Source organism: Triticum dicoccoides, chromosome 5A (genome assembly GCF_002162155.2).
Source record: "Triticum dicoccoides isolate Atlit2015 ecotype Zavitan chromosome 5A, WEW_v2.0, whole genome shotgun sequence".
In the NCBI taxonomy this organism is placed as follows: domain Eukaryota; kingdom Viridiplantae; phylum Streptophyta; class Magnoliopsida; order Poales; family Poaceae; genus Triticum; species Triticum dicoccoides.
This window is the reverse complement of record NC_041388.1, coordinates 61,231,511-61,257,925: the sequence shown is the minus strand read 5'-3', so window position 1 is coordinate 61,257,925 and position 26,415 is coordinate 61,231,511. Positions and strand designations below refer to the sequence as shown.

At 45.1% G+C, this 26,415-nt stretch overlaps 1 protein-coding gene across 1 annotated transcript; it reads right to left on the bottom strand.

Annotated features, from left to right (window-relative positions):
• Positions 1-1,613: 1,613 nt before the first annotated feature.
• On the bottom strand, positions 1,614-3,525 carry LOC119299310. The gene is made up of 3 exons (XM_037576548.1): positions 3,356-3,525; positions 2,742-2,983; positions 1,614-2,647 (listed from the first exon to the last, which is right to left on the bottom strand). Exons 2-3 carry the CDS (start codon positions 2,925-2,927, stop codon positions 2,318-2,320), a joined length of 516 nt encoding a protein of 171 aa, XP_037432445.1. The 5' UTR covers positions 2,928-2,983; positions 3,356-3,525; the 3' UTR covers positions 1,614-2,317.
• Between the last annotated feature and the right edge of the window lie 22,890 nt (positions 3,526-26,415).

Below are 26,415 nucleotides of genomic sequence, written 5' to 3'. Positions count from 1 at the left end.
CGGGTCGTTGACGTGGAGGGGAGGGGATGCCGGCACCGGATCTGCGGCTGCCCGGCTCCGGTCGGGGAGGAGGACGGGGTCGAGGAGGATCCATGGGGAGCGAGACGAGGTGGAGCGGGGTGCATCGTCCGCCGGAGAGGATGAGGGTGGCGAGTGGAGCTATGGGTGCTGCGAGCCGAGGGAGAGTCGGTTCTTTTTTACTTCACATATAAGATTTGTGTGAAGTCAAATATCATAAAGTTAGACCAACTATATATTAAAAATATCAATTGACAATACGAAATCAACATCATCAAATGGGTCATGAATTTAATTTTCATATATTTTAACTATAGTATTGTAGATGTTGATATTTTTTCATGTAAATATGTCAAACTTTACAAAGTTTAACTTTAGAGAATCCTTGTATGCAAAGTAAAAATGGACCGGAGGGAGTATAATGTGTGGGGGAGTATTCTCTTTCCTCACCATTTTCTTTTCCTCCCGCATTGGAGCTTGCCAGTTGGACGGCTGAACGGTCATCATGCATTTTTAAAGCTAAAACATTTTTTTTGTTGAAAAGGACAGACAAGCACCTGACGGGTGGGGGCGTCATGGGCTTTTAGGTTAGCTCTGATTCCACTGATTGTGCTCCAATTGCAGCCGAAAGTGTGAGGTTGACAACCAATTTGACAAAAAAACAGCAGGGCGCAAAATGCAGCTATCAAGAGTCAAGAGCTTATGTTGTGTCTTACTTTAAACATGGCGAGGGAAAATCAGAGCAGCAGTAACTGAGAAGTGTAAATAGACAGAAAAAAAATCAAAAATATATCTATACATGGGTCTCTTTATTTCCTTCAGTTTCTGTGTTTGAGTCAGTCTGAGACATAAACAAAAATATCTCAAGCATCTTCAGGGTCTACTATATATTCTCCTTTCGAAAAGGCCTGGCCTGAGATCCAAACAAAGATTACTTTACTTCCGGTGAAATCCTGCGTTTGAATCTGTCCTCAAGTGCACTCAAGTTGCCATGCCCCTTGCTTGCTTGCTTGCATCCTCCTGCCTCCTTTTCCCTCCCAGCCTCACACCTTTTGAGGTGAGATCACTGCATCTACGTCTCACCTTGTGGCAGGCACAAGACGCCACAAAGCATGTGGATTTTGACTCGCAGCAGGTGGCAAGATAAGAACGTGTGCTGCATGCTTTTTCGGCCTGTATTTTACTGGTGGTAAATAGTGCAACTTGTTCACCGTTGCAGCTGTTGGCAGAGCATCTGCGTCAACAACTTGGTTGATTGATTGACCGCCCCAATAAATCCAGTGGATTCAACACAAAAGATTCAGTACTAGTAGTAGTACCACATCTACATCTCAAAGAAAAGGACACACTTGGGGTGAAGGCCACAAGAAAAACCATGGTATTTCATCTTTGGCCCTTCAGATCCCCATGAGCCAGCTTGAGATTATTAGCCACTCAGGGAGGCTATTTTGCATTAGTCATTGGCTAGTCAGCATCCTTATCACCTACGTGTTGGTTGAGCACATGGAAACCATGTGTTGTGATGGGGCTCCAACCACCAAGAAATTGAGAGGGGACGAAAAATTCCAAAAAATAAAAGATGTCACAAGGGATGGTGATAATCATGGCATGAGATATTACACATATTGCTTCAATGAAACGATATATTACATATACAGAGAAAACGATATCAGGAATACATCATTCATGCCTCTCACACAACTCACTCATTGACTTGACTTAAACCTAGCTGCTCTCTCTTCTCTTCTGGTAGCCACTCTTTTGTACACATCTCCATGGCCTTGCTGGCCCTGGATTTCTTGGTTGCATGGACAAAAACAATTCCATCATAAACCAAAAATAAGCATGATGACAGATGAACTAGGACAGGTACCTAACTAATTCCCAACCCCTCCCTCCAACCTAATTGAATGACTAATCCAGAAGGAAGGCAAAGGGACTCATGAAAAAATTGATTCATACAAAGAGGGCTAAACTTCGTGTTTCTCGTGCCCTCTGTCCCAGATCCCCCCTTCTAGATTTCTTCTACCCCGTCCCCCCAAACTAGAGCTCCCAAATTTACATGAAGGGCACCTGCATCTGAACCTGAAATTTATTTACATACAAAAAGATTTGTGGTAAAATTACCTAGACTCATTATACTTATGGGATTTGATTGATGGATTATATAGTTTTTAGGGGTTAAATTTTGGACTTAAGCTCCTCTCACTCATCTCCTCACTCTCATCTCTCTCCCTCCCAAAGCTTTTGCACTACTGAGGGGAGAAGATTTCCTGGTTATTCGATGTTGTATGTGCATCTAGACCATGGCGGCGATGCCATGGCCACGGCCGCTACGGCCACCGTCGAGGCAGTCAAAACCCTCGACGCGGACGGCTGGCTGGAACACGCGAGCGCACCCAGCCGAGGAACGGGGCGACATCGGCGGTCCCGCCGGGCGTGGGGTGGGACGGACCACCACCGGCGCTGGCGTGACCGGCGACATCACCGGCCACCATGGCAGGGGACTGGACGGGCAGTCCATGCCGAACCGGCTGTCGTGGACCACCGGGTTCGAGGCCCGCCGCGGAGGCGAGCCACAGAACAGCGGCGGCTGAGGGGACGCCGCGGAAAGATTGCTCTCGTCGCCCTGCAAGAACCGGAGCAGAAACATCAGCGACCCGTTGGAGAGAAGCCACGCGAGGAAATCATGGATCTTGGGCCGAGGCGGAGAAAGAACTCACCTTTGATAGGAGGAGGTCGAGCAGATCCATGCCGGCGCCCGCGTCAGAGTGGCCGCTCTGGTGGCACCGGAGGGGCGCGACCGGGCGGCGCGGCTTGGGGCAGAAGAGCGGGCTCTTCGCGTCGGTGGCGGCAGCGGCAGCGGCGGCGACCGGGACGGGGCTCTTCATGGCGGCGAAGTGGCTCATGGTTTCTTTTTTGGGTTTTTTTGGTTAGTTGATTAGATCCGGAAAATTTACAGACCCTGCAAGAACAAGAACAGCCAAAGAAATTGCTCAGTTTCACCTCTAAAATCGTTCAATCTTCACACGAACGAGACACCAAAAAACATTTGCTAACTAATCTGATTTTTCCCCACCCACACAGAAAGAAATCAAAAGAAACTGGAACCTTCCAGAAGATTTGTCACAGAAGAACAAATCCTCTCGGTTTTATTCTCTCTTTTTGCAAGAACATGTGGTGGGTTCCCAAGATCTGTAACAAAACCTATCAAGAAAACAGAAAGAACGAGCCTCACCTCTACCCCAGACCACACAACACAGATCCCCAACAGAAGATGAGAAACTAGAGGGAGAGAGATAAATAGAGAGATGGGGGAGAGGAGGTTGATGTTTACCTGAAGCTTCGCCTCTGGATTTCTCTCCTTGGATACAGGGGGAGAGAAAGGAGGAGAGCCAAAACTATTGTTACTCCTACCAAGAAATAAAAATAAAACAAAAGAAGAAACTCTCAGGATTATGAGAGGAGCGGGATGGGCGTGCCGATGGGAGGAAGGAAAGGGTAGGAGGGGATGGGAGGCCTTAAATAGCCAGGAAACGGGGAACCACACGGGGACAGCTTACCCGTAGCAAGTGGCAAATATTGTTATTTTCTCTCTTTTCTCTTTCTTTCATAATAAAGAAGGGAATCCTTGATAGTAAAAAAATGGGGAGATATTTAATAATTGCATATGGGAAGCAGGTTGAGCAAAAGCTGGTAGGGGGCAAGAGGAAATTATTTCGGCCTGCACGGCAAAACTGCTGCCATAATTGAAGCAATAAACAAGATGGGACCTTTTTCTTCCTCGATTGGTCATGGAGGCCACCTTTTCTTTCGGTTTCTTTTTATTTGTGTAGGGAGGCTGGTTTTCGTGCTTCTTTGAATGATTTGGTCTGTACGCCACTCCACCACCCCTTGTTTCCTTGTGTACTTGCTCTTGAATCCTAAGCTGTCTGCCAATAATTTTGATATAATTTGTATCTCTGCAAAGAGGTCTCATGTGCAGGAGTCTGATCTTTGTAGCGTAGTTTTTCCTTATTTTTAGAGACATTATCTTTGTAACATAGTACTTCCTTCTCTCTGGTTTATTGGGCTCATCTCATTTTTTTGGTTTTACCATATTATAAGTCTTATTTTCACTTCATTCCACCACATGTTCACAATCCAAGTTGCATTAAATTGATGCATGCAAAGATTAAAAAAAACCAACCAGTGCATGTAACTATTCCTACTCATTTGGTGGTCATCCATGCATATATTGTAATTAATCCATATTAAAGTTTGAGTAATTTTATAAATTATGAGATACTCCACTCATCATCTGCATTGATTGACGAGATTTTAAATTCAAGCCCTATAAACCGAAAAGGAGGGAGTACCACCATTTTGGATCTAAAATGATGAGACCTGGACAAACCTGGCCATATGGGTCGTGCTTATAAGTCCAGCCCGCGGCATGTATTTTTTGGCACGGCACGAAGTGGCACGCGGATACATGGGTTGGGCCGGCCTTCAGCACGCCATGGGCCGGTGTTGATTCCTAAGGTCAAGCTTTAAGGGTGGCCTGACACGACCCTTTTAACTGTGGCGCCATTTTAGGGGTTTTTTAGAGCTGTTTTGGACGTTTTAGGGTATTTCTACAATTGTTTTAGGGATGTTTAAGCCTTTTAGGTCTTTTTTGGGTAGTTTAGGCCTTTTATGTCCTTTTTGGCCTTTTTAATGTGGGTCGGTGTGCGGGGCCGATCCTCCATCCAAACTCTTCGAGTTGGCACGACGCATCCTTTTTATAGAAAGGCCGACATGGGTTGTGCTGTGCCTTGCCTTATCCGAGGCTTGACGGGTCGTGTCGACCCAGATGGTCAGGTTAGACCTGAGTTACTTCTCTACTCTCTCATATATTTGTTTTGTTTTTCTATGTACTGCTCAACAAGGTTGCTCTGAAAACCCATGTTTATCTTAGAGCAACTTCAACGTTGATCATTAAATTACCCACAAATATCTGGACCGGGCCATCCACACACTTTTGACCATTCAATGGCGGTTACCAAATTTGTCCCGACTGAAATCCCGCAAATTTGCGCCAATTACAAGGAGTTTGGAGAGTTCAGATGGATGTCACGTCATACTCTGCCAATGCGGCTTCCCGCACCATGTCCACTCCGGTCTAACGGGTTCACTGCAACACACGAGCATCCCGCCTGCCCCCATTCACTCTGGTAGATCCGCCTCCCGTCTACCCGCATTCTTGGCCGTGCCATGACCTAGAAGCCTACTACGGCTTAAAAGCCCACGAGGCTCCTCCTTGCAAACAGTACGTGCATAATCATCATCCTACCCCGCACATCCAGTGGCTGCCGCACAACACCAAACCTTCGCTTGCCACAACAAGCAAGAAGTCTGACGCCGAGAAGTGATCGTCAGTGAGCGAAACCGGATTCAAGGACAGCTCCCTAAACCGGGAGCCACCGTGGGTGTTGGTTCCCCTGCGGGTCGATTGGGTGTCACAGTCGGAGGAGGGGTTGTAGATGTTTTAGGAGGAGCAAGCGGAGGAGGAGGCCTCCCTCGTCGCCAAGGAAGAAAAGAAAGATCGACGACAACCTATGATTCCACTTTTCTCACCTCCGTTGCCTCACAGCTTCCGTCAAAATACAAAACAACTTCGTCGCTAAGGCCCCTGGAGCTCATGCTAGATTTGGCCGTCGAGAGGCAGTTTGTGGCCCCACGCGTGGACCACTACGTGCTCGTTGGCCCCAAACATCATGGCCGAGCACCTACCCGACATTTCATGACAGGATTATTTTCCATGGTCATGTACTATAGCGCACCGACGAGTCTGTGGTACTCCAAAGGATCAGAGACGGGTGCATCGTCGGAAGTAGAGAGCTTGGCGCGGATGTCCACCGATGTGACCACGGGCTTGCAGGCATGCATGTTGGCACGCTCGAGCGGCTCCTCTACGTACTTGCGCTGCGACAGGTAGAAGCCACGCTCGCTGCGGGTGACAGTGATACTCAGGAAGTAGTGCAGGGGCCCGAGATCTTTCATCGAGAACTCCGCGAAGAGTTGTCGCTGCAGGTGTTGAAGAAGTGCAGTCGACGAGGCGACAAGGATGATGTCGTCAACATACAGAAGTAGATACGTCGTGCCACCGTTGTTGTGGGAAACGAACAACAAGGGATCTGCGTGGGCGTTGGAGAAGCTGATCTGGCGAGCATACGTAGCGAAGTGGGCAAACCAAGCGTGAGGCGCCTGCTTGAGGTCGTACAATGATTTATCAAGAAGACAAACGTGGTCGGGGTGGGCGGCATTGACGAATCTGGCTGGCTGTTGACAGAGGACCTGCTCGGAGAGGCGGCCATGGAGGAACGCATTGTTCACATCCATCTGGTGAACAGGACAGTTGCTGGAAGCAGCAACCATGATCACCATGTGAATGGTGGCAGCCTTGACCACAGGGGAGAGGCTGGGACAAGCCGCGAATGACCCATCGGGCTTTGAACCACTCCAGAGTGATGTCGACCTTGAACTTGTGCCGGAATAACCACTTGCCGCTGACGATGTTGGCACCGACTGGTCGGGGAACAAGCCGCCACGTCTGGTTCTCCATCAAGGCCCTGTACTCCACCTAAATTCTAGACAACCAACATGGATCGCACAAAGCAGCATGCACACTCTTTGGGAAGGGGGAGATGGAGGTGCTAGTGGTGGTAGAGGTTGTTGTGGTATTTAGGGTTTGGGAGGAATTTACCAGCCTGCACGCGGGTTTGCATGGTATGGCTGGGAGGTGGCGGGGGAGCGCGACGACGGGCAGTGGGTGTGCGAGGGGAGTGGGTGGTGTTGGGAGCTGGCTCGGGATCCGTGACATGGTAGCGGAATTAGGAGGGTGCGGATCGGCTGCCATGGCAGCAGTTTTCGGGGTCGGGTAGGAGGTTTAGGTGTTGGCGGATCCGGCGCCATGCCAGCGAAGTTAGGTGAGCATGGATCGGCTGTCGTGGCAGCATTCGCGCGAGACGTGGAGAATGGTGTTGGTGTTATGGCAGCGTTTGGTGCTATAACAACAAGCCGCTCGTGTGGGCGTTGATACGTCCATTTTGCATCATGTTTACCTACTATTATTTATAATGTTTTTATGCATAATAATGCTTTTTGTAGTAATTCTAATGCTTTTTCTCTCATATTATGCAAGGTTCACACAAAAGAAGGAGAATACCGGCAGCTGGAATTCTGGACTTGAATAAGCTGAAGGAAATATGCCCTAGAGGCAATAATAAAGTTGTTATTTTATATTTCCTTATATCATGATAAATGTTTATTATTCATGCCATAATTGTATTAACCGGAAACTTGATGCATGTGTGGATACATAGACAAAACACAATGTCCATAGTATGCCTCTACTAGACTAGCTCGTTAATCAAAGATGGTTAAGTTTCCTAACCATAGACATGTGTTGTCATTTGATGAACGGGATCACATCATTAGGAGAATGATGTGATGGACATGACCCATCCGTTAGCTTAGCATATCGATCGTTCAGTTTTATTGCTATTGCTTTCTTCATGTCAAATACATATTCCTTCGACTATGAGATTATGCAACTCCCGGATACCAGAGAAATACCTTGTGTGCTATCAAACGTCACAACGTAACCGGGTGATTATAAATATGCTCTACAGGTATATCTGAAGGTGTTTGTTGGTTGGCATAGATCGAGATTAGGATTTGTCACTCCGAGTATCGGAGAGGTATCTCTGGGCCCTCTCGGTAATGCACATCATGATAAGCCTTGCAAGCAATGTGACTAATCAGTTAGTTGCGGGATGATGCATTACGGAATGAGTAAAGAGACTTGCCGGTAACGAGATTGACCTAGGTATGAAGATACCGGTGATGGAATCTCGGGCAAGTAACATGCCGATGACAAAGGGAATAACATGTGTTGTCATTACGGTACGATCGATAAAGATCTTCATAGAATATGTGGAACCAATATGAGCATCCAGGTTCCGCTATTGGTTTTTGACCGGAGAGGTGTCTCGGTCATGTCTACATAGTTTTCGAACCCGTAGGGTCCGCATGCTTAACGTTCAATGACGATTTTGTATTATATGAGTTATGTGATTTGGTGACCGGATGTTCTTCGGAGTCCCGGATGAGATCACGGACATGACGAGGAGTCTCTAAATAGTCAAGAGGTAAAGATTCATATATAGGACGATAGTATTTGGACACTGGAAGTGTTTCGGGGGTACTGGGTATGTATCGGGTCTCTCGAAGGGGTTCCGGGCACCCCCCCGACAAAGATTTGGGCCTATTGGGCCAAGAGAGGAAATGCGGCAGACAGCATGGGCTGCTGCGCACCCTTGCTGGCCGAATAGGAAGGGGAAGGGAAAGGAGAAGAGAGAAGGAAGGGAAGGTGATGTCTACTATGCAACTTTATTCTTGTAGAGTCGTGTTGGGCCTCCAAGCGCAGAGTTTTGTAGGACAGTAGCAATTTTCCCTCAAGTGGATGACTGCTACCTCTTGAGCATGCGTTGGTTTTTCCTTGAAGAGGAAAGGATGATGCAGCAAAGTAGTGTAAGTATTTTCTTCAATTTTTTGGAACCAAGGTATCAATCCAGTAGGAGACTACACGCAAGTCGCCTAGTACCTACACAAACAAACAAGAACCTTGCAACCAACGCGATAAAGGGGTTGTCAATCCCTTCAGGACCACTTGCAAAAGTGAGATCTGATAAAGATAATAAGATAAATATTTTTGGTATTTTTGTTGTATAGATTGGAAAGTAAAGATTGCAAAGTAAACGACGACAGAAATAGCTAATTGACGGGAGACTAATATGATGTAAAATAGACCCAAGGGCCATAGGTTTCACTAGTGGCTTCTCTCAAGATAGCAAATGTTACGGTGGGTGAACAAATTACTGTCGAGCAATTGATAGAAAAGCGCATAGTTATGAGAATATCTAGGCATGATCATAAACATAGGCATCACGTCTATGACAAGTAGACCGAAGCGATTCTGCATCTACTAGTATTACTCCACACATTGACTGCTATCCAGCATGCATCTAGAGTATTAAGTTCATAAGAACAGAGTAACGCATTAGGCAAGATGACATGATGTAGAGGGATAAACTCAAGCAATATGATATAAACCCCCATCTTTTTACCCTGGATGGCAACAATACAATACGTGCCTTACTGCCCCTGCTGTCACTAGGAAAGGACACCGCAAGATTGAACCCAAAGCTAAGCACTTCTCCCATTGCAAGAAAGATCAATCTAGTAGGCCAAACGAAACTGATAATTCGAAGAGACTTGCAAAGATATTAAATCATGCATATAAAAATTCAGAGAAGAATCAAATATTGTTTATGGATAATCTTGATCATAAATCCACAATTCATCAGATCTCGACAAACACACCGCAAAAAGAATTACATCGAATAGATCTCCAAGAAGATTGAGGAGAACTTTGTATTGAGATCCAAAGAGAGAGAAGAAGCCATCTAGCTAATAACTATGGACCCGAAGGTCTGTGGTAAACTACTCACACATCATCGGAGAGGCTATGGTGCTGATGTAGAAGCCCTCCGTGATCGAATCCCCCTCTGTCGGAGCACCGGAAAAGGCCCCAAGATGGGATCTCACGGGTACAGAAGGTTGCAACGGTGGAAAAGGTGTTTCGTGGCTCTCCCCGATGGTTTCAGGGTATAAGAGTATATATATAGGCAAAATAAGTAGGTCGGTGGAGCTGCAAGGGGCCCACGAGGGTGGGGGTGCGCCCTCCTGCCTCGTGGCTTCCTCGCTCCTTCCTTGATGTCCACTCCAAGTCTCCTGGATTGCATCTGTTCCAAAAAAGATCCTCGCGAAGGTCTCGTTCCGTTTGGATTCCGTTTTATATTCCTTTTCTGCGAAACACTGAAATAGACAAAAAACAGCAATTTGCATTGGGCCTTCGGTTAATAGGTTAGTCCCAAAAATAATATAAAAGTGCATAGTAAAGCCCATTAAACATCCAAAACAGATAATATAATAGCATCAAACAATCAAAAATTATAGATACGTTGGAGATGTATCAAGCATCCCCAAGCTTAATTCCTGCTCGTCCTCGAGTTGGTAAATGATAAAAACAGAATTTTTGATGTGGAATGCTACCTAACATAATTTTCAATGTAATTTTATTTATTGTGGCATGAATGTTCAGATCCGAAAGATTCAAGACAAAAGTTTAATATTGACATAAAAATAATAATACTTCAAGCATACTAACTAAGCAATTATGTCTTCTCAAAATAACATGGCCAAAGAAAACTTATCCCTACAAAATCATATAGTTTGGCTATGCTTCATTTTCGTCACACAAAAATGCTCTCATCATGCACGACCCCGATGACAAGCCAAGCAATTGTTTCATACTTTAGTAATCTCAAACTTTTTTCAACTTTCACACAATACATGAGCGTGAGCCATGGACATAGCACTATGGGTGGAATAGAATATAATGATGGGGGTTGTGTGGAGTAGACAAAAAAGAGAAAGTCTCACATTGACGCGGCTAATCAACGGGCTATGGAGATGCCCATCAATTGATGTCAATGCGAGGAGTAGGGATTGTCATGCAATGGATGCATTAGAGCTATAAATGTATGAAGGCTCAACAAAAGAAACTAAGTGGGTGTGCATCCAACTTTCTTGCTCACGAAGACCTAGGGCATTTGAGGAAGAATGTCGTGGTTTTGTCATGGCAGATGTCCTCGTGAAATGACTTAGTCGTGGAGCCATCGCTACGGGTTAGCTTAAAGGGGTTAAACCGGACAAGGGACACGAGAGTTTTATACTAGTTCGGCCCCTTCGATGAAGGTAAAAGCCTACGTCTAGTTGTGTCGGTATTGCTAGGGTTTCGATGACCAGGGAGCGAATCCGCTTTGCCTGGCTCTCGAGTTGTTGTCTGTTGTCCCTAAACCGCTGCCGGGTCGTCCCTTTATATACACAGGTTGACGCCCGCCGGTTTACAGAGTCCCGAAGCCGGATCATAAACGTGTCTGGCTCTGTCTCTATCCTTCCTATCTTACAATGCAAGTTACATGAGAAAGTCGGTTTATATCTATAGGCCTTAACCCGCCTTTGGGCCTTGGGCCTTCGTAAAGTGCCACCATCCTTACGTCTTCATGGGCTTCTAATCTTCATAGAGTTAACCCGGCTAGTCCTGGCCGGTTTGCATCCAGTAGTAATATCCCCAACATTAGGCCCCAGATTGATTTGAACTTGTTCATGTCAATCTTCAACACTTAGAAAAATTCTTGCCATGGCACCTTCGCATGGATCTTGTAAACCGTCGTGATGTCATCCTCCAGGATCATGACAAATCGCCATGACATCACTTGTTATATAGGAATTATACATCTCACCTCTAGTTAATGAGCCTCTGACAATCGAGGTGACCACTCCATTATCCATCCAATTTTTGGGCTCCTTGATTCTCGCGCCTGTCACCTCTCCATTTAGCTTATAAATAGACCCAAGGGTCATTTTCTTTTCCCCCCTTCGTCTCCTCGCTTCTTCTTCCTCCTCGCGACGCCCCTGCACCCGAGCGCCGCCGCCGCCGTCGAGCTTCGCCTTTGCATCTCCGTTGGCTGCTGCATCGACCTGGTTGCATCAGAAAGACGCGGCGCATCTCCACTACCTCAACCACTGCTGTAAGCCTCTCCTCTTTCCTTTGTAGATCCATTAGGGTTCATGTCGCTCTCCTCGTGTTCTTCGTCAACCCATAGATAGCAGAGCTCGATCTTGACGTGTTCCGCATAGTAGCTATGGAACTCCTTATATCAGCCATTTGATCCAAACCTTAAATACATCGTAACTTGATCTGGACCTTTTGTGAACTACTTCGGAACCAAACTTTTAAGTCTCAATATTTTTCCTTTTCCTGACTTACGGTAGATCCAACATTTCAATGCAATCCTGTGAAACCTGTTTCCCTCGCTTAGGTATTTTTAGATATGTACCCTTTACACCAATATAGGCGGTTTAACTTTTTGAAGTATGATAATCCGGCAGGTACCATTAGTCCCCCTTTAAACCGCCAATTTATTTATACTCCGGTTTAACAATATGTATATACCTTTGCCTCTGTTCATTCCTTATCATTCATAAATACCCTGTCGTCGGTTTACCAATTTGCACATACTTTGGATTCTTTCTCCTTGTTGTACCTTGTGCATCACCATTAATGAATCGTAAACCGACATTATTTTCTTCCCAGCCTTTCACTTGCAATGGCCAAGCAGTTTTATTCCTGCAACTGGGTCCCCTCCCGGGTTACTGAAGAGCAACTCAACGAAATGGTCAAGATTGGCACCTTACCGAAGAAGAATGAGATCCGGTGGTGAGTTCCTGGGCCGGAAAATCCTCCCACCCCTAAGCAGGGTGAAGTAGTGGTGTTCGTTGATCACATAGGACGTGGCTTTAAACCGCCCAGATCGAAGTTTTTTCGAGATGTACTTGCCAGTTTTCAGCTCCACCCTCAAGATATTGGACCCAACTCGGTATCCAATATATGCAACTTTCAAGTTTTTTGTGAAGTGTATCTACAAGAAGAACCAACTGTCGAGCTGTTCCGGGATTTCTTCCATCTAAACCGGCGCACTGAATTCGTAGACGGACCCAATACTGAACTTGGCGGCGTCTCCATTCAGAAAAGGAAAGAAGTTGAGTTTCCTCATGCCAAACTCCACAGTCACCCAAAGGAGTGGAACCAAACTTGGTTCTATTGCAGAGACACCTCTCCCGAAGATGAGAACCCTCTGCCCGGTTATCGTGCACACTGGCTCGCTAATAATCATCCACTTCCGCAACGACTAAGTGCCTAGGAACAGGCCTCGTACGCACCTCAACTCGCCAAGCCAAGAGCCTTCTTGGCCAACGGTTTAACAGGCGTGGACTTCGTTCATTGTTGGATTTCCTGGAGCATTTTGCCGTTAAGTCGCTACTCCGGTTTAATGTGTGAGTATACTGGTGACGTAGAAGACTCCCAACGCCATATCAATATTTAGCTAACAAATTAAGAAGTCACTGAATCTGTTAAGAAAATAGTGAACAAATCGGAAGCTGTCTGCAGCAAGACCGGGTTAAGCCCCTTTTATACGCAAAACAAACCTCCCGCTGTAAGTAGTGTTTGTGCTTCCGCTTTACACCTGATATTTTTGAACTGTGCAATCTTTGAATACTCTCTGCTCATGTTTAAACAGGGAGACAATCCTGTCTGGAAAAAGAAACCTCAAGAGAAAGCAACGAATCCTTCTCGTCCTAAGACGAAAGCCGTCAAGAAAACCACAAAGAGAAAAGCACCTGAACCCATCGGTTTTGAGCTTGATGATGACCCAGATGAACCGGAAGCATAGGTAGAACTTGATTCACTTGGTTCACTTTTCATGCATCTCATTGACAATGATACTTATCAGGAGGACGTTGAGGGCAGCCAAGCTGACGATGCAGAGGTAATTATCATTTCCTCCGGTTCAGATCCTCTGCCAACACAAAAAATCCGTCAAGCAGTCCGGAAAGTAAGCTTTTCTCACCCTCTTGCTCACTTGGATCCAACATTTATTTTGAAGAAGCAGCAGCACGAGGCTCGCCGCACAACCCGGCACAACGACCAAAAGGTTACTTCGACCGGTTTACCGGAAACCCCGGTTCGAAAACGCCGATCTGAGGTCTCACCTACTTCTGACACTTCTTATCCCAAGGCAGGCTATTTTCGACAACCTCTTAATCCGTCCGATTCGAATTATCAGGTGACACCTCCTTCATCCTCTGGCGAGTCAATAGCGACCCAACTTCCTCCTCTCAAAACCGTGGCTGGGTAAGCATTTCAACCCAATCCTTTTGATGTTTCACACTTTATCTGCTATGCTAACCTTTGCGTCTTCTTTTGTTTAGCGCCAAAGCCAGACCCAGTAAAAAGGCTCGGGTGAATAATCCGCCCGAAGACCATGTGGTTATTGAACCGGATCAGACTGCAGGACCGGAGGGTCCAAATACTGAGGCCACATTTGATGAACCACCCCCTCAAGATCGTAATGTTGATGAACAAGCAGAAGTTGATACTGTTGTGCCAGATGATGAACCGGCGAATCCAATCCGGACTGATGACAGACCTTCTAGTCCAGTGAGAACTACTGACATTCCATCAACTCCAGAAAAGGCTGCTGGAGACAAAGAAGATGAGGTTATCATTACCGGTATTGGCCACACCTCTCCTGGCCAACCTGTTGTATTGGCGAAACATAGTGCCAAAGAAGAACGTGCTGCCATGGAGAAAGGCAAGTGGAGCACCGATTTATCAAGTTATGCCCACTTCAGTGCTCAAGAACTCTACTCTGGCTTTCCTAAACCGTCTACACTCAAACCGTGATTATGAAGCCTGTTTGGTGAATCTAATGAAGGAGCGCTATGAGGTACTGACATAACTTTTCCTTTCTTAAATCCAATTGTAAATACCAACTCTAGTAGCCCCTAAGGGCCGGTTTATGATAGCAATCATAAATCGGGACCTTGTAATATCTCAGCCCTTGCATGCTTATCCTCCGTATGTCAGGTGATCCTTTGAAATAAACCGGTATTTTATCGTTGCATTCCTGTAATTTTCATCTGTGTAGCTCCCAAGGGCCGGTTTATCTTTCCAAGGTAAACCGGGTCTTTAATAAATGCTTCAACTTTGAATAGATGTACATTAGCCCCCAAGTGTCAAGGATAATGCGTGCGTTGTACTTGGGACTTGCAAAAATTTCTGATGATAGAGCCAATAGGCATTAGCCCCCAAGTACAAAGTGCATAACTTGTTATACGCTTGGTACTTCAAATATATATATATATATATATATATATATATATATATATATATATATATATATATAGTGAGGCATTTTGAAGGCCGAGCTACATGCAGGCCGTAATCTCGCTCGGTCTTTGTTACATTGGGATTCACGCGTCCTGACTTTTCCAGTTGTGTACGCTGACAAATTTGGAGAAATACACTGGTGCCACTGTTTGGTGTTCGCGATTTATACACGGGCCTACGGTGGTGAACATGATGTTCGTCATGGGCGGCTTTGAATTTGGCCCATGTGGACGGGTGAGTATTATTTGCTGATAGACTGCACGCAGCGTGTCCATCTCAACAACAACAACAAAAAAGCTCTTTGGCCATGGACGGGTTGGAGTTCTTCGAGGAGTGCAATTCAGGGTAATGTTATACCGGATCTGAAGTCTTGTATGTTTCTTACACTTACGATTTGTGCTTGCGTTAGATGAGGCAATGTTTTGGCTTTGCGTTTTGCCCCCTTTTTCCTCGCCCGAGAACAGATCTAATTGGCTGTTGCATTGGTTTGGGGCAGCGTTTGGACGCCGGATTTGTGTGAAGAGATAGAACTGCTGACGAAACGTCGGTTGCCGTTGAGACAAATAGTAGATCTCTTGAGGTCCAAGTTGGTTGAATTTTTCTGAGTCAGGCGGCGGTAGATGGGTGTTGTGCAAGATGAAGGAGACGAGCAGGCGGATGGAACAATTGTCACCGAGAAATTGTCTGCCTCATACAATGGAGGTGGTAGCCAATTCAAGTGAAATCGGCACTGAAAATATGGGCGGTGGGATGGCCAAGGAAGATGGAGATGAAGAGGGTGTGGTCGTTTCCAAATCCCAGTGCTCCTCCTGATCACGAAGGTAATTACATTATAAAAAATCAACAATGGCGCCTGTGGGGTCAGCTGAATGTGTTAATTTGCTATGTTATGACCTCAAATTCGGGGAGTAGTTGCGTGTCTATTGATTCGAATCTGTGTGTCGTCGTCATGGAGGATAAAAAAAAGTGTAGATGTTAAAACCTGATGTTCAGTGTGAGACCGACTTGAGGCTAAATCAGTAGATGTAATTATCTTTCGCAGGATCAGAATTGGTAAGGCGGCGGATTAGAGGGAGCGCAATCCCAGCAGAGTGCCTGCCCTTGAGACTTTGATGCGTGCCTATGTTGATAAAAATATGGGTACTGTTATTAATCCAGCTATTGGTACGAGGGTCAATTCAATTGAAGAGGGCTATGCACTTGTTCGTTAGGCAGTACAAGAAGATGTAGTTTGATCGGGATTCAGAAGAAAGTTATCAGGAGAAGAGGATGAAACTCGTGAGCTGAATATTTACCACCTATATGTGATATAGCACAGATTAACTTTATGCTAGTTAGCAAATGATTTGTTGTGAACGCCTTTGTGCAGGGTAGCATTGTACTGAAGGAAAATCTGCCAATTGAGATACATGCATCACAAATTTACACTAGGGACAATGTTTGAGAAATTTGGTGAGGTGCTATATGAGGGTGGGTCTTACATTCTTGTAGAAGTTAAACCTCGGCGGGAATACATAGCCAGGCACGTCAAATTTCGAACAAAAGATAAGTGGTGGGAGAATGAGTTCATGGTTCAAGTTAGTGAGGCGGCTAATGAGTGCATGGTCTGCCGGATTTCGCTCTTCACTGAAACGTCTGATCCGAACAATACTTGTCATAAGAAAGTTGTTGCACCTTTTGTCCACAGGTCATGGTACAACTTGATCTTCAGAAAGTTCCTGTCAAGCATGTAGTGAAATAATGGACTAGAGATGCGATGGATATACTGCCGCCTGAGGTTTTGCGCTACCAGAAAGACCAAGGCACACTGAAGTATTCTTCATGGCGACACAACAGTTTGTACCTGCTGGCTCTGGAGATAATTAAACTAGGTGACTGTAATGTCGAGGCGTATACTCTGGCTATGGAAGAGATGAGAGACGTCTAAGTCATGGTTGAGCCAGTTGCCGCTGTGCGGGATGGCATGGGATTGGCTGATAGGGATATAGTTGCAGTTGCAGATTCTTCCGCCTCTGGAATAGCTAACAAGCAACAGTTTGCTTCAGCAGACTCTGGACACACAGTTCACAGGGCTCAACTCGTAAGCATCTTTACCTCTTTCTTTCTTCCGTCTAAGGTCAGTCAACAGCTAAAAGGACACCCTAGACCTGGCATTCGAGATACCCAAAGAAAATGATGTTTTTCTTATATAAGAGCTCCTGCCTTTCATTTTCATAGGAACCCCAGTCTTGTTCGAGCAGCACCATCGAGGAAGCGACCAACAGGTCGACCAGCTGTGACAAAGCACCCCATATGAACAGCCATCGAAGAGTACAATATGTCTGTAGAGGGATGATGCGCCAAAGGCTCCTAGAAAGTCTCGTCACTGTTCGCAGCATTCCACCAAAAGTTGGCTTGCACCGTGAGATTGTGTGTCTCTCTGTCTTTTTGCTTGCAACATTGGATTTATCTTGCTGTTGCTTGTCGTTTGAGACTGTAGATTCTGTAGCGTTGAACAAGGTTTGGTATAACTTTGTCTCCAGAGCCTGAATTTATTTGATATTCCTGTAAAATGAAGATGGTGGTGTGGTGTTCTATTTTCAGGAAAATCCTATATTTGTTATGTTATGTTTTCTGTTATTACTTATTAGATGTGTGTGTTACGTTATGATGATGTGACATCTCAACAGATCTTCCCAAACAATAAAAGTAGAACTGGCTATACAGAAAACAGAATACGGCCCATGTTCGTGTGGCTCGCAGTCCACATTTGAACCTGATGGGAGAGACGATGTGACGTGTGCACAGCCTGGTAGGGAAGAGTTATTAACATGGGACAGCACTGTGCGTAAATGGAAAATACAGTGTTCAGTAAAAGTGTGGCAGGTGAAATACGTGAGGGTAATACAGAAGTGCGCCTGATCCCTATGAAGATTGACGAGCCAAATAAAGAGCTACATGGAGCTCGGCCTCCAAACAGCATTTTTGTATATATATATATATATATATATATATATATATATATATATATATATATATATATATATATATCATTAACGATTTATCTTGCCCTTGTAGGCCGAGCTGAGTAAGAAGGACGCTCAAACCGCTAACCTTCAGGAAAACATTAAATCTCAGCAAGCAGAAGCTTCTAAGGCCAAGGAAGAACTGACGAATGCCTTAACAGCCATGGAGAAACTGAAGGAAACCTTCAACAAAGAGCATGCAAACTGGGAGACCGAGAAGGCCGGTTTAACAAAGAAGGCCGAAGACGCAGAAGCAGCGCTGAAGCCGGTGGTTGAAGAATTGACCGGCTTAAAACGGCAGATTAATGCCATGACCTCTGCCGTATTTGGTGAGTATCTGCATATGAAGTTTTTCCAATCCATAATATCTTATCAAAGACCGGTTTACTAATGCTTTACCATGACAGGGACCCGCATCACTCATCTGGGTGCCGACATGCGGATGAAGCTTAAAGCGGCCTATTCTTTGATAGACAAGTTGTATTCTGGATCCCAGCAAGCCATTTGCACTGTAGCTTATAACAAGCCTCCTCCAACGTTGATAAAAGAAACCATCGAAAAGCTGGCCATGCTGCCTGCCCGGTTGGATGAACTGAAGAGATCAGCCACAAGGTCAGGTGCATTGACCACGCTAATCCGGGCTAAGGCGTGGATTCCAAATCTTGAAGCGGCAGATATCATCCAAGGTTATCCCAGCATTAAGGAAGATGGCACAAACTTCAACAATGACGATATCCGAAGGCTGACAAAGGAGATGTGGCCTATAGCAAGCAAATTGGCGGATGATACAGATCTATCTCATTATCAACCGGTTTACGATGTTGATGGGAAAAGACAGCCCGCACCGATTCATAATGTAGAAGATCTTGTTCCACCAATCCGTAAGCACACTTACGCTCCTGACATTGACCCTTCCAACCTTATTCATGAAGAAGTCATTTTCAAGCCTTAACTGGAATCGATTGGTCAACGATTGATTTCCAGCGACTGGGTAGGGATGAGGAGAATGCGACTGCTCAAGATGACCCTCAATCTTCAAGCCGTCCAGATGAAGAATCATAAACCGGAGGCTGGTTTATCAGTTGCAGTCTGCCACTCCTATTAAAACAATTATTCAATTTGGGCTGTCGAAAGCGCCTTGTAATAGGATAGCATGAACACTTTGTCTGTCATGCCATCGAGCATGTTTGTTTCGCTTGATACTAAGAACTTGCCATGCCTTTGGATTTATATGCATAGTCCATTATGGCTTTTATTTAACTTGTTCCTGCATATAAGAACTTGAAAGTGTCCTAGTGGTTTACCACTGGACTGGTCATGATACCCAGAAAATACATACATAACTTGGATGGATAACCAAGATTGTAATAACCAGATAGATGATACATGTGATATATCTCGTTGGCTGGCCAACTGTTGGTATAATAAGAGTGAAAACACCAATCTGGAGTATTGATGACTCCTTTCCCTCTTGCCGGTTCATATAAAAACCATACCGGGTTATGATAACCATCGATTTATTCGAATAATGCTGGTGTAACATCCCAAATTTGCAATTTGGAATGTTATACATTAGATCATCATGCATATCATATTTTCTTGCATTTTGGTTGATCCTAGAAATTTCACGCAACTCAAGGACCCTCGGAGAGAGTTGGAGATTTCGTTATTTTCATATTTGAGTTTTCTCAAATTTTGAAAAGAGGATCATTTGATTTATTTATTTTATCTTCAATTATTTTTCCGGTGTCAAAATATATGAGAGAGGGAATAATATGACTTTCCCAGATTTAGGAAAAATGAAGATTTAATAAATAGATCAATTTTAGTTTTGCCGGAGTTTTGTTTGCGTTTTATTTGGGTAGGGAAAAATGCGTGTTTTCAAAAATTGCATTTTAGGTCCGGAGTAAAGTTCATTTTGTTCGACTCATTTTTAGGAGTCGGGGAAAATTTACTTTATAATTTTGGAGCTCGTTTATATTTTCTTTTTTGTGTTTTTCTGCGCGCAAAACCGTTTAAAAGAAATCTGCAGCGCCTTGGGCCAAGGCCCAGCCAGCAGGTCGGCCGGCCAGGCCCCAGCCCCTCGCGCGCGCTAGCGCCAGGAGGCAGCGCCGCCGCCTCGCCTCTAGGCCGAGTCCTAGTAGGACTTAGGCCGGTAGCCCCCCCTCTTTCCTTTGTTCCGTTTTCCTTTTTCTTTTAGGATTCCTTTTTCCTCTCTTTTTCTTGTCCCCTACCCCAAGAAAACCCTCTCCCCTCCCCAATATAAATACCCCAACACCCCCCTCTAAATCATCAAATCAAGCCCCAAGCCCCAAGCCCTCCACCGCACCCCACCCCGCGCCCTACACCGCCGCCGCGCCACCCCACAACCGCGCAGCCACACCTTGCCCCCGCCGCCGCCGCACCTCGCCCACGCCGCCGCCTCCCAACACCACCGCCGGAGCCCCTCGCCGGAGGTTGCCCCGCGTCTCTTTTCCTCGAATCATTTTCTTCTAATCGTTCCGATTCTTTTCTTCTCTTCCATTTCGTTTTCTTTCCGGTTCTTCTCTAAACCGTTCCGGTTTTCTAGATCGGTTTTTGTTTCGGTTTTCTTCTCCGAAACCCTAGATCAGATTCGTTTTCTTTTCCGATTTAGTTGCCTTTGGACCGTTCACCGGACCGTTCGTCCTAACGAACGTGATCACCGGATTCTTCTAGGTTAACAACGTCCGTTCGTTTAACCGTTCTTCGTTTTCTTTCTCGTCGGATTTATTTCGCGTTCTTTTCGATCGCGATCTCAGATCCGATCTTCGTTCTAGTTTATCTTCTCGCTCGTTTATCGGAATCAGGTGATTCAAGCACCTGGAGTTTCGTTTTGAAACCGCCGTTCCGTCTAATCAACTTAAACAAGTTTTTGCCCCGGTAAAATTTGACCTAGTTTCAACTTGCTAGAACCGAGTTGTTTTTCTTCCGCCGTTTGTTTTCCGTTTCTTTGATCGGTTCGTTCTTTCTTTGCAACCGGAGTTCTTAAATTGAACTTTCTGGTTCGATCTCTTGTTCGAGTTTTACCTGTGCATTAGATGAGTACTTATTGTGTGCTTGTTATTTGTCTGTGATAGATCACCCGGATTGCGCCGCTTGTTACTTCGAAACCCTAGGTCTCGCGGATCATCAGCAAGGCAAGTAACACTTTGATCATACCTTTTCTACAACCCATGTTTTATTGCATTAGATCAATCCTCTCACATTGCATGATTAGGATCTAATTAAACTGTGGGATGGGAAGTAGATTAGGTAGTACCTATTACCTGTATTATTATGAAACCTTTGGGAGTTACTTCTACGTTTGCTTATTATGCCACGCTATGCTAGTAGACATGGATTGGGTGAGTGATATCCATGACAGATGTGAGTTGATAATTTTAATGGTTTATCTAAGGTGGCAACTTAGACACACATCTGGGTGGATTGAGGCACCTGATGTCTATCAGGACTTGCCTGTTTTTTTGGACCGCCACCCAGGCTCAAAGGGATCATAAGATAATTCATGCTTGGAACTTCCGTGTGCAGCCACATGCTACTATGGGCTCTGGCATAGTTGACTAAGTTGTGCGAACTCTTACGGGGTGGACTAGCAGATGTAGGGGTTGTAGGTGGTACGGTCTACCCCACATGTAAGGTGCTAGCGCTTCTGAAAGACTATGTCTCGGTCATCCGTTTCTCAAACACCATGTAGTGCAAGAAAACAAACGGAGGCGATCGAGTCATGTGGGGAAAAGTGCGCAAACCTCTGCAGAGTGTACAAACTAATCATGATTAGCCGTGTCCCCGGTTATGGACAACTTGAGTATCTAGTACTTGAATATCATGTGAATCTCATCATGTTACTTCTAATTAATGTTGTTGGGTTTTAATTGTTCACTTAATTAGGATTGAGGATGCTGTCAACCATTCTCAATGTTTCACAACCACCATGATAGTTAAATAAATTTATTCCTTTGCAGTAGGGAAAAATTGGCTTTATGCAAAAGTGTAACCATAGAGCTTTCCACCAGCCATATATGCATATAGTATAGCTGTTTCATTCCTTTACTCTCTATGTGTTACTTTGCCAGCATATTCCATGTGCTGACCCGTTTTCGGGCTGCAACTTTCATGTTGCAGACTTTTCAGACGACGAGTAAAGTGCTTTAGGTCGTGGTTCTATACTCAGTGATGCCGTTGGAGTTGATGGACCCATTTATCTTCCAAGTCTTCCGCTGTTATCGACACTAGATGGCCTTAAGCCATTTCTATTGTAATAAGTTATCTCTTGAGACAACGCTGTAATAAGTGTGTGATTGCCACTCTGCTATAAATCCTTCGATGTACTGTGTGGTGTCAGCATTACTGATCCAGGGATGACACCTGAGCACATAGCACTTGATCCATTCGGGTCGGGTCGCTACAGAGAATGGTATCAGAGCACACGCTGACTGTAGGACACGACCACTAAGTTAAAACCATAGATTACCATTCTCTTCTCATTTTCTAACTCCTCATCTTTTCTACTCTATTAGGATGACGCACGCGAAGATTAAGTACGCTCAACCGGATGAAGGCACACCTTTTGGATTTCACTTGAAGGAAGTCACCAAGTACCTGAACATTGGACTACCAAGCTTCACGGGAACCTTCAACGCCACTCTGCCTGAAGAGGAGCGCTGGAAGATTCAAGCTCACGTTCCGGGAAGAACATTCGCGCCAATCACGAAACCCATAGATAGTGTTTTCAATGCACCAACCTGGAGTCTGGGAAGGAGCATGGCAGCTCATATCACCATAGGACGCATTGGAGAAGTTTATCAAGAAGACCTCAAGGACACTATCTACCAGATTTGCGGACGCCGAGATGAACAATGGGAGTTAGTCAGCACCAAGAAGGATAGATCCATTGCATCTTTCATCCAGGAGTTAAACCAGCACATTCGACGCCACGAGAACCAGATGTGCAATGATATGATAGAGTTGAAGAATGCAAAGGCAAGGATCATCGAGCTAGAAGGAGAACTGAAGTCTACACAGAAGGACTACATGGACGAGATCGTAGCTCTAGCGAGACACAATGGCGATCTTAAGCAGGAGATTGAAGAACTCAAGAGTAAGTTAGCATCCAAGGAGGAGGACGAGTACGTCGCATGTCTGGACAACCAGATCATCATTGACGACACCGATTCGGATCCAAGTGAACCCGACTTTGAAGATGAAGCTGGAGCAGATATCATGGAGTCTTCCACTGGTTCAAATTTCTAGATGACCACCAGATAGTAGTAGTATTCCCCCATGTAAACATTATAGTTCGAGCACTTTTGCGATAGTTTTAGATCGTTTGTAAGCCCTTGTTTGATTGATTGAAGTGATTTTGTGTGAATTTGCTCATGTGCATATGGGTAGTGTTTTCCTAGACCTCACTCTATTCTCAATTCTCGTCTTTTGTAAACCCTCAGATGCCTCCGAGACGTGACAATGGATTTCCACCGAAGCTCACTCAGTTGATCCAGCAACAGAATCAATTGATGCAGATGTTAGTCCAGAACCAACAGAACAACAACAACAACCCACCACCACCACCACCTGTTGACCACTTAGCCTGTTTTCTTAGGCTGAATCCGCCGGTGTTTTCCAGTAGCACCGAACCGATAGTAGCAGACGATTGGCTCCGCAAGATAGGAAGGGAGTTGACCACTGCAGGATGCACGGATGGTGAGAAAGTGAAGTTTGCCGCTCACCAGCTTGACGGACCCGCGGCAGCATGGTGGGAGAATTTCACAGCCACTTACCCAGTTGACACTGTCACATGGGATCAGTTTCAGCAAGCTTTCCACACTACACATGTTTCAGCAGGAGCTATGGCCATAAAGAAGTGTGAGTTTCGCAACTTACGCCAAGGAGGAAGGACAGTTGGCCAGTACGTTGACGATTTCAGCAAGTTAGCACGTTATGCCCCAGATGACGTTGCTATGGATGCAGCTAAGCAAGAGAAGTTTCTAGAAGGATTGAATGATGAGCTAAGCATGCAGTTGATGGTAGCCACTTTCAACAACTACTAGGAGTTGGTAGATCATGCCATCATGATTGAAGGAAAGCAACAGCAGATTGAGAACCGCAAGAGGAAGTATGGACAAGGGAAGTATAACTCTGGAGCCCAGCAGAAGCCCCGTTTTACCCCTAAACCGGGATTTCAGTTTCAGCACACCCATGGAGGAGGTAGTTCGCACAACCATAATGGCCACAAGAATGGTAATGGGAATGGAGGAAGCAAGGGCCAGAACCGGACCACCCCATCGACCCCAACCAAGAGAGATCTGAGTCAAGTCACCTGTTTCAAGTGTTCCAAGACCGGACATTATGCCAATGAATGTTCTGAAGGCCAGAATGGAAATGGAAATGGAAGCTCTGGGAAAAAGCCGAACCCTTTCAATAGGGGACAGGTGAACCACATTAATGTGGAGGAGGTTGAAGATCAACCCGATGCAGTAATCGGTAAGTTTCTGGTTAAGTCATTTACCGCACTTGTTCTTTTTGACACTGGTGCATCGCATTCATACATATCAAGGGGATTTGTGGATAAATATAACCTGCCAACCCAAGCCCTTAGGTCACCCATGTTAGTAAGCTCACCAGGAGCGGAGTTCATGGCTAGACGATGGTGTGATCGGTTACCATTAAGGATTGGTAACTATGTGTTTCCCTCAGACCTAATAGTATTGGAATCTCAAGGATTGGATGTGATATTAGGCATGGATTGGTTGTCGATGTATGGAGGAAACATCGATTGTGCTAGTAAGTCAATTTTGCTTACCACACTAGAAGGAAGAAGGATCAAGTATGTATCCCGGCATGTGCCAAACAGGACACAAGTAAACTGCCTAACAGGAGTTGTCCAAGAAGAAGTACCAGTGGTAAAGGATTTTCCTGATGTATTTCCTGAGGAATTACCAGGCATGCCACCGGATAGAGACATTGAGTTTTTGATTGAGTTATTGCCAGGTACAGGCCCAATATCGAAGCGACCGTACCGGATGCCAGCAAAGAATTTGGTGGAAATTAAGAATCAGATTAAGGAGTTATTGGATAAAGGTTACATCCGCCCAAGTTCTTCGCCTTGGGGATCACCCGTACTTCTAGTGGAAAAGAAGGATGGATCATTAAGGATGGTTGTTGATTATCGGGGATTGAATGAAGTAACCATCAAGAACAAGTACCCACTGCCAATGATCAACGATCTATTTGATCGATTGCAAGGAGCTAAAGTGTTTTCCAAGATCGATTTGCGATCAGGGTACCATCAATTGAAGATTCGAGAGCAGGACATACCTAAGACAACATTCACCACAAGATATGGACTGTATGAGTATACCGTTATGTCATTTGGATTGACTAACGCACCTGCCTATTTTATGAACCTGATGAACAAAGTGTTTATGGAGTTTTTGGATAAGTTCGTCGTAGTGTTCATTGATGACATCCTGGTTTATTCAAAGAATGAAGAGGAGCATAAGGAACATTTGCGTTTGGTTTTGGAGAAACTAAGGGAACATCAGTTATATGCCAAATTTAGCAAATGCGAGTTTTGGTTAAAGGAAGTTGGATTCCTCGGACACGTTATATCTGGGGAAGGTATAGCAGTGGACCCCACAAAGGTTGAGACCGTAACCGAATGGGAAGCACCAACAACAGTTGGAGAGATCCGGAGTTTTCTTGGACTCGCCGGATACTACCGGAGATTCATTGAGAACTTTTCAAGGATTGCAAAGCCTATGACGGAGTTGTTGAAGAAGGATACTAAGTTTAAATGGACCGAGGAGTGTGAGGCTAGTTTCCAGGAGTTGAAGAAACGTTTGGTCACCTCACCAGTATTGATTTTGCCAGATCAGACCAAGGATTATGAGGTGTATTGCGACGCTTCACATCGAGGACTTGGAGCAGTGCTTATGCAGGAAGGAAGAGTTGTTTCGTATGCTTCACGACAACTGAAGCCTCATGAGTTGAATTATGCCATGCATGATTTGGAGTTAGCAGCCGTAGTGCATGCATTAAAAACATGGAGACATTTCCTCATTGGAAATCATTGTAAGGTGTACACGGATCACAAGAGTTTGAAGTACATTTTCACTCAGAAGGAGTTGAACCTCCGACAAAGGAGATGGTTGGAGCTCATCAAGGATTATGACATGAGATTGCATTACCATCCCGGAAAAGCTAATGTAGTAGCCGATGCATTGAGCCGTAAGATCCATGTCAATACTATAATGACGGGGAAAATACCCAAGGAGTTAGCAGAAAACCTTCGTGAGCTATGTTTGGAAATAGTTCCGAGAGTCTATGTAGCAGCATTGGAGATTCAATCAACATTGATGGATAAAATCAGAGAAGCTCAGAAATCTGACAAGGAGATTGTTGCTATAAAAGAGAAATTGAGCGAAGGAAAAGCAAAGGGATTTCGTGAGGATGAGCACGATACCCTATGGTTTGAGGACCGTGTTTATG